Source organism: Monodon monoceros, unplaced genomic scaffold (genome assembly GCF_005190385.1).
Source record: "Monodon monoceros isolate NGI ecotype Baffin Bay Population unplaced genomic scaffold, NGI_Narwhal_1 Super_Scaffold_22, whole genome shotgun sequence".
Lineage (NCBI taxonomy): Eukaryota > Metazoa > Chordata > Mammalia > Artiodactyla > Monodontidae > Monodon > Monodon monoceros.
The window spans coordinates 19,951,767-19,961,204 of NW_021703779.1; the positions used below are offsets into that span (position 1 = coordinate 19,951,767).

General features: G+C 37.5%; 1 protein-coding gene across 1 annotated transcript; it reads left to right on the forward strand.

Moving 5' to 3' along the window:
* The first annotated feature begins 4,374 nt into the window (after positions 1–4,374).
* LOC114906323 (sex comb on midleg-like protein 2) lies at positions 4,375–7,197 on the forward strand. The gene is given in 2 exon segments (XM_029241059.1): positions 4,375–5,965; positions 6,662–7,197. Coding segments are annotated over 2 exon segments (2,112 nt in total). The 5' UTR covers positions 4,375–4,389.
* Positions 7,198–9,438: the final 2,241 nt, after the last annotated feature.

Sequence of the window (9,438 nt, forward strand, 5' to 3'; positions counted from 1 at the left end):
AAACAAAAATAAAAAATCAGTAGAAGAAACAAAGAAAGCAAAACAAAAGTAAGTAAACAAAAATAGAGAAAAAACGAATACAAAGCTCTATCACTACTTGGGATTTATTTTGAGAGCCAAGAAAAGACCTAACTGGGATGAAGCTGTTCATGAGGTATATATATTTCCCCAGCAATGCAGTTTACTTGGCTCCATGGGATGAGGCTACATGGGCATCTCAGTGGATGACCTATAAAATCATTAAGTATATTTTTCCAAAAGACCAACCAGAACTCTTACACATACATAAAATAAATGTGTCAAATATTTCCTGTAATTCATTACTTAGGGAAACAGTAACATGATAAAACCAGCCCAAAGAACATTTGAGAAGCTAAGTATTAACAGGCAATATTACAATGAGATTCCTGAGTTAGAAACCAAACTGGCTAATGACCTACATGGCCATAAACTGAAACTTCTGGGGATGGAATCACCAAATAAAATATAGGATGCAGAGTTAAATGTGAATTTCAGATGAACGGTGAATAATTTTTTCAGTATAAAGTCCTAAATATTGCATGCATATTTATTTGCTAAATATGGCAACTCTATAATGGAATTATCTGTTCCATTGGACAGAAATTATTTGCATTTCCTCCGGATAAAAATTTACAAATTAGTCTCTGCCTCTCTAGAGATATAAGAAGGCCCAGACAATATAAAGTCAAGCCCAAAATTGCACTAAAAGAATAATAATAATCTCTTTTACCAAAATTTAGTAATTAAACTTGAGGTTTCCAAGTTTTAGATAATTTTCCCAGTGAAGCACAAGTAAAAAGCTTAAACTGGAAAATACTGTTTATTACAAAGTAACACTGGGAATTAAGATGTAAAATGACAAGCATATAGACTGTTTCCTTAACTCTCTTTATATTCAATTTGAGAAAGCTTTGGTAATTTCTTTTTCCAGAGTACTGTTTCATGCAGGTATTCTGATATTGCCACAAACGCAGGTTGGAAGGGTTATTTTTAGCCTTATGGCTTTTTCAACTGTAGAACAATATTTGCTTCCAGAAAAGAAAGTAAAACAAACTTTACAATCAGATAACAGGGCAAAAATTGTTCACAAGTATTACTTGAATAAGGTCAGTAGCTGTATTCCCCCACTGTGTTCGCCTCTCTCTAAAGCAGACCAAGACAAGCCATTCTACATTTCTAAAATATGAGTCTATCCCTCAAGGAATCATCCTAACCGCCAGGAAACTATATAAGAACTATATAAATTTGATTTTGAAGGAAAAGTTAGTGAGCAAATGATCTTAGTTGCAAAAGAAGAAATCTTCCCAGTAGCTATGCAGATAGAAATATTCATATGATAACTATATAAAATGATCCCTCCAATGCAATCTGGCTATTGTTATGTATTCATTCATTTATTAAAGATTTATTGAGCTCTACATACGCGTTGGGACACAGGTGATACCACTACAAACAACAAACAAGTTGAACCCCTACCTTTGTGAGCTTATGTCTACTTGGCATTTGTATGAAGAGAGAAAACAAATAAAAAACTGGTAAACTGAAGCTAAGTAACCAAACTATAATAAATTCTCTCTACAAAAGGATTTTAGAACTTAAAATTTAATTATATATTGTGAAATACTGACAGTTTAGTGGAAAGCTGATACTAGCTTGACAATGGAATTGTGATTTTTGTTTGCTGGTTTAAACTTTTGCAATCCAGGAAGCAATGTCAAAAACAGTAACATCAGACAAAGGGCCACTTGAGAGACGCAAATAATAAAAATATGAATTTTAAAAAGAGAAGGAGAAACTCCAAATATTAGAAAGGCAACAGTGTTTGTATTCACAATTATAAACGTAATGATTAGTCCTGAATGATCTTATAAAGTAGAAGGTAAGAATGGGTTTTGTTCAGATACCATTATTCAAATAATGACGAGTTTGGTAAGGTGACTGCCAGAATCAATTGGGGAAAATTTCAAAATGTATAGAAGTACTTCATCCTCCAGATTCAAATACCCTTTTGGTGGCTGTAACACCTACCTGCCTATCCAAAATGGATTCTCCCCTTATGAGAACACAGATTTTATTGAGAGAGTGCTGTGTCCATTAATGCTCCCCTCTCCAGACTTCTGTAGCTATACTTGACTCTGTGACTCGGTATCTTGAGATAAACATAGAAATCTGCTGGGTGGAACATTTAGGAAATCTACAGTTTTCCTGAAAAGAGACAAATCTAGCTGACATGTGTTTTGCTCTTTACCATTCTCCCTTCTTCTTGCCTGGTATGGGGAATAATAACTTTTAAAGGGAATGCCAATGTCTTTCCACCATGAGGAACAAAATCTTACTCCAAGATTGGAGGATCAGGAGGCAAAAAGGAACCCGAGTCAAAATGACTTCCTTGAGCAGCTACACTTCCCCTGGGTAGCTTATCTCTGAATTTCTTGGTCAGTGAGAAAAAAATAGGTAAACTCCTATTTAGGCAAGACACATAATTTGTTTTCTCTTAATTGCAGCTGAATCCAGTCCTAAAAGTATGATAGAAGTGGAGGGAGAAGAAGAAGGGGGGAACATGAATAAGTATTGAATATATTTTGAAATCGCTCCCTGGAGAATTCTAACATGAACCTTATCCTGCGCTATAAACAGAGGCTGTTCACGTACCTGTCACTGAGACACATGCATATAAGTCAACTGTATCTGAAAGGTTCCTTCTAACCCAGGGTCTTAAAATGAAAAATTTAAATGGAATCTACCTCATGGAAATAATTATTCACAGTGCACTAAATAATGTGCATTTTCTCTCTCTCCCTTTCCTTCTTCTTCTCCCTCTTTCTAGATTTTTCTATGTACACACATATTACTAAAGTATAATTTTCAAATTTTTTAAATTATAACTCATGTCAAAAATTTTATTTAAAAAATTAATTAATGAAGGAACCAATAAAATGTTAAGATTGATTCAAAGAACATTTGAGGAGCTAACTAATTGTAGGCAATGTAATAAGGAATGTTAGGATAAGATTGCTGGGTTAAATACAAAAGTGGTAATTGTCTACAGAGCAATAAACTGTAAGCTGTGACATCACCCTTTCTATAAGACAGAAATTATTTGCACCTCTACTGGATAAAAATGTGCAATTTAACATGTAACCTCACTACATGCAGATTCTTTAATCGATAGTCTTGATAGTATATTTGTGTACAAGATATACAAATTATATCTCATAAATATGTAAATATAAAATAAATATATATTTAAATATAATATATTTGAATATAAATATATGATAAATATAAATGTATAATAAATATATGATATAAATTATTAACAAGTATTGCTGTGGTGTAAATGGTATTGACTACAATCCAGACTTTCTGGGAGCTAGAAAAAGCCTTAGCTGAAGGAAATGTTATGTCCTGATTTGCTTCTATCCTTGTTTTGGTTCTTTGTTATCCACTGATCCTTATCTGTATCACAGCTCAGTTTACCATCCATGAACTTCTACAGGGAAAAGATCTCTTTGGTTGCCTCAGAGAAAATTCCATTGACATCTTAGTTGTACTGTAAGCAACTGCTCAAAAGTGGAGACTAAATAACAGACTATGCCCATTGCATTTTTCTATACAGTTTCTATTACCTTGTAGCTCAATTGCTAATTGTTACTTAGCATATATATAACAATTCTGTTAATTAATATGGAATTTGTCAATTCCAACTCACACTTTGCAAAACAGGCTAACTGTAGTTACATTTTATATATAGGTAGGTGCCTTTTTCTCTCAGTTGTTGGTGCAAAACTTGAAGAGACCACCCTGGAGTTTGGAGGAACAAAATTTTGTTAGGGAATACTGCCTCAAAACTTCCCACTCATTGTTTAAAATACCATAGCCCCGGTGGCGAGGGTGGGCGGTGGCCAAGAGTCGAAGTCGATGGCCAAGGGGAGCTAGTTCCCCTTGGATGAAATTTGACGTGGACCCTGGGCTCCCAATTGGGGGCCCACCACGGTCTTGGGTGCATGGGCTGCGACTGGCTTTTTTTTTTTTTTTTTGGCGGGAGGGCAGATTGGGGTGGGGCGAGGATGAGGGAGAACTGCCAAGGGCTTTCCCCGAGCCGCAGAGTCTCATGGCTCGCCACCGCCCGCGGCCGAGGTCGGAGGGCAAGCTTGCGGCAACCCCAGGGCACGCGGGCAGCGGGGCGGGGGGCGGGGCAGCGGTGGCGGTTGCGGGGCACGCGCGCAAGTATTGCTGTGGTGTAAATGGTATCTCAAACACGGTGGCGGTGGTGTGAAGACCGGTACCGGCTCGCTGGACCAGTGTGACAGAATTTCGCTCTTTTCGCTGACGAGACTCGAGCAAAGAACACCAAAGAGGGATACCATGGGGCGAGCAGTGAATGAGGAGTCAATGGATGCAAAGAAGGAGAATCAAGAGAAAGCTCCTCAGTCAGGCACATCTTCTGTGCAAAATGATGATTTTCACTGGGAAAATTACTTGAAATAGACTGGATCTTTAAGTGCTCCTTCAGAGTGTTTCAGACAGTCCAAGATTCCACCAGCTAATGACTTCAAAGTTGGTATGAAATTGGAAGCCCATGACCCTCGCAATATGATTTCAATATGTATCGCCACAGTCGTTGGAATTACTGGTGCCAGGCTACGTTTAAGACTGGATGGTAGTGACAACAGAAATGATTTTTGGCGGCTTGTTGATTCTCTGGACATACAGCCTGTTGGGACATGTGAAAAGGAGGGGGACTTACTTCAGCCTCCACTGGGGTACCAGATGAACATATCATCTTGGCCAATGTTCCTCTTGCGAACACTGAGTGGATCTGAAATGGCACCTGCAACATTCTTTAAGAAGGAACCACCAAAGCCACCTCTAAATAATTTTAAAGTGGAAATGAAACTTGAAGCTATAGACAGAAAGAACCCTTATCTGATCTGCCGTGCAACTACTGGAGATGTTAAAGGAGATGAAGTTTATATCACGTTCGATGGCTGGAGTGGAGCTTTTGACTATTGGTGCAAGTATGACTGTCGAGATATTTTCCCAGTTGGGTGGTGTCGCCTGACAGGAGATGTATTACAACCACCAGGAACTCATGTTCCTGTTACAAAGAATACAGCAAAAACACAGACTTCTCCTTCCAAAGCAACCCAGCGTTCAATGCAGTCTCTACAGAAAACTGCTGTAATATTGCCAACACAGCAGATCAGGAAATCAGGTCGGACTAAACCACCTGCACATACTCCAGTCCCCAAGAAGGGGAGTTCTGTTAAAAATATCACACCAAGGAAAAAAGGCCCAAACTCAGGAAGAAAGGAAAAATGTATTCCTGTTGTATGTTGCACATCTTCAACTTCTGTCAGTATGCTGGCCAGAGGACGTGGTGGTGTTTTATATGATAAGGATGCTGTTCCTGGGTCATCTAAAATAGTGATGCCTATAGTCTGTGTCTATGTAAACAAACATGGAAGCTCTGGCCCTCACCTGGATCAGAAGAAAATCCAGCAGCTGCCCGATCACTTTGGCCCAGGCCCTGTCAATGTGGTGCTCCGGCGGATGGTGCAGGCCTGTGTGGATTGTGCCATTCAAAGTAAGACTGTTTTTGGATTCCTTGTGCCAGATGATCGTGAAGGAGAAGTGATAACCGCCTCCTTTGATGGGGAAACTCATTCCATCCAGCTCCCTCCAGTGAACAGTGCATCATGTGCTCTTCGCTTTCTTGAGAAATTGTGCCACAGCCTGCAGTGTGATAACCTTTTGAGTAGCCAGCCTTTTAGCTCTTATACAGGTAATGGTCATAGCCCTGCAGAGCATGATCAAAATAAATCAGTAAAAGAAGATACAACAGAAAAGAAAAGCACCAAACGACCTTCTCAGGAACCTCTGCCTTATGTTGCTCCTCTCTCTCCTAAGCTCCCCAAAACAGAAGTGCATGCCTCTGAAGGTAAATAGTATTTACATGCTGCAAGATTGGGGAGAAAAGTCACTCTTCTATCACTTATATGCTCTTGAGTGTTGATGCTGGAAGTAGGGGATTATATTCCCCCAAATCAGTTTGGCAGTTAGGCTACTACTTTGGCAGCTTTGTTGAGCGCTTCATTCCCTTCAGAAGTGCAGAGTTGTCATTTCTCCTCAGATTAAAGAAAAACAGTTATAGCCATATTTTCCATTCAGCTTTGTATTGCTAAAAGCTGATAGAAAGAGGAATAGAAAAACCTAGTACGTTTCTCCAGTAAAAGTTTTAAGTGCCCCAGGAGTAAGCAAATGTTAGAAACCAACCCTGTGATCATATTGTAACAAAGAGTTGTGAAGAACTGCATTCCTAAAAATAAATGCTTTAGTGAGGTGTTCATAGTCTTGGTGGCAAGACTGGCAAGGGTTAGTTGCCGTGAGAAAAATAGGTGACATCATTAGAATCAATTTGGATTTCAGGACAGTGTCCATTACTATAAACACCAAGAAGGGGATGGCCATGTGCTTTGTGTTAGAGGTTTGTGGTTCAGTATAGCACGGCTTAAGTGAACTGTTGTTGGCAGTTAGGGGATTTTTGACCTTTTAATAGTATTCGAGCTGTAAGTCTGTTGAAGATATTGCCTTTGTCTTTTTTCTTATTGCCTTTGTCTTTTTTTTTTTCTTGTAGAAGAAGTATTATCTTCTGAGGGAAATGGCATGCCCAAAGGGGAAATGCTTTCTGAAGAGTCCAAAAACTCACAACTAAATCCAGCAAGTTCTTTGAATCCTGCCAGCACAAGTCCTATAAGCACTCATACTCCGGTCTCCAGTGGTGTTTCTCAAAGTGTGCCATGCACCTCGAGTTCAACACTGATGGGGACCGAATCACCTCCCAAGAGCAGTCACCATGAAGTTACATTCCAGATGCAGAGGAAAAGTGAAGCTCCAAGTTATATAGCTGTACCTGACCCCAGTGTCCTGAAACAAGGCTTCTCTAAGGACCCTTCAACCTGGTCTGTGGATGAAGTGATACAGTTTATGAAACATAAAGATCCTCAGATATCAGGCCCCCTCGCCGACCTCTTCATGCAACATGAGATTGATGGGAAGGCTCTGCTACTACTCAAAAGTGATGTGATGATGAAGTATATGGGGCTGGAGTTGGGGCCAGCCTTAAAGTTATGTTACTATATTGAAAAACTTAAAGAAGGAAAATATAATTGAAAAAAAATGTGTAAGCTTAGATTAGACATAATTTTCAATTGTCTTGATAACTTTTTAATTTAAAAGTATTTTTATTCTCGTAGCAGTTTTTGTTCTGTAGACAGTTCCTCTAAAACTACGTTATATCCAGAATTGCAGAACTACATTACAAGTCCAGTCTACTTCTTTAAAACACATTAACATGTTAGTGCTAGCATATTCAACCTGGCAGTCCTTTATGTCTTTTTATTATTTTACACTTTACAGTTTATTATTTAATTGTACAGTTTACAAATATACTTAATGCAGGAAACAGAGAAACACCATTGATTTTGATTAATGTTTATATATAAAACCAAAACAGCTACATCCCAAAGGGGAAAGTATCAGGGACTGACAGGCTCTCTAGTGAAATCCATGAGAAGTTTTCCTTAGAAAAGAATTTAAAGATGCAACTGTAGATATCATCTCTTTTTCAAATATTTTATGTCTGTTACTGCAATGTTCTGTTTGTGTTCTACCAATTTCCGGAAAGGGAATAGCCATATAAATTATTTTCCTTTCGTTATTATTTCTCTGTATGTTGTGTTTGTTCATATTTAAAGAAAAAAAACAAGCTTATAAACTTTCATAAAGTCTTCTTATCACTTTTTCATAAATTTCAAACAATTGTAAGATAGAATGGTTGTTTTATGCAAGAGATATCATACTACAAGGGTGGTTTGGATGGAGTCTGATTAAAATTTTTCAGTCAAATACCTATTATTTCAAAACTTTACATATTTTCTCTAAGCTTAGACATTTAACTAGGCATTCATTTCTCATATCTCTATATCAGGACACCTGTGCCCAAATTTTTAATATATATATATTTTATTGTCTGTGTTTTATTCTTCATACAGATACTATACCATATTTATATATTATTCTATACCTGTAGGTATTCAAACAAGTAAATCTGTTCTTTTTGAATTTAATATGGCACTTTGCACTGCCACAGAGGTAATGGTGAACTATTTATATAGTTCGATGTTTTTATTCTGAAAAAAATATGTGCATCATTTGCTATCACTAGTACCTCTCAGCTTAGTCTTCAGGGGATAAGAAACAATCCATAGATTGGTTTCCATACAGGGAAGTTCTCTGTCCTATGCAATGTTGCTAGTTAATTTGCTTAGTTCTGAGCCATTTATTCGGCTAAATTTTGGAAGATGCATTAATTCAGACTTATCATTTTGGGCTTTATTTTTAAAGTTAGAACTTTCAAGGGGAAATGGTGCTATATGTTTATTGTTAGTACTTTGTATAAGTTTGGTGCAATGTTAATAAGCTATGAGAATCTGTGCTAAAAGTATTAGCCATTTGTTATAAATGCCAATAAAATGTACACCAGGGGCAAGAATGTACATTTTCTTTTTTAGAAAACCAAATGTACTTTATATGAGAATACTTCTATGTAAACGGTGGTTTCATCTATGTTATTCATTTTGTGCTATAAGACAAAATTCTAACTTAAACTTGGTCTTCCCTCAAATTGTTTGTGTGAAGATGCTGTGCTCAGTTAAACAGTCCTCAGGTGTTTGTATAAATACTGTTTTACAGTTTTCAGATTTTAAAATATAATAAAAGTTTAATAACCACCGCCAAAAAAAAAACAAAACACCATAGCCCCAAATCAACCTCGGGCTATGGCTGAGTGAGGAGTCTGGCAAATCCTCTCCCCTAAAAGCAACTAAAATGCTGAAGAAAACTGAGAAAAGCAACCATTTCTGTACTATGGAAGTAGTCCAAACACATATAACAATGTAAGAAGCATTTATGCTTGAAAACTGCTGAATACTGAGTAGAAATAGTAGGAGTCTGTGGCATTTTTGCCTGGGATGTTCCCAACAGCCCTCCAGCTCCATTGGCATGGATGTTCTGCCAGAGCAGGGCAGGCCATGAGGGCTGACAGCTTCACTGATGCAGGCAAAATAGAGTGAGCCTCTTTAACTGTTCAGTGATGGAATACACATTCTTTCCAAGTAAAAAGGGAACACTTACAAAGATAGACCATACTCGAGGTCATAAAATAAGTCTCAAAAACATTAAAGAATTCAGGTCACATTAAATAGCTTCTCTGACCACTATGAAATTTAATTAGACATCAATAACAAAAAGATTTCTATAAAATACCCAAATTTTGGAAGCTAAATATCATATTTCTAAATAGCCCATGGATCTAAGAGGTAAACCAAAAGTTAAATTAGAAGTATTTTGAAA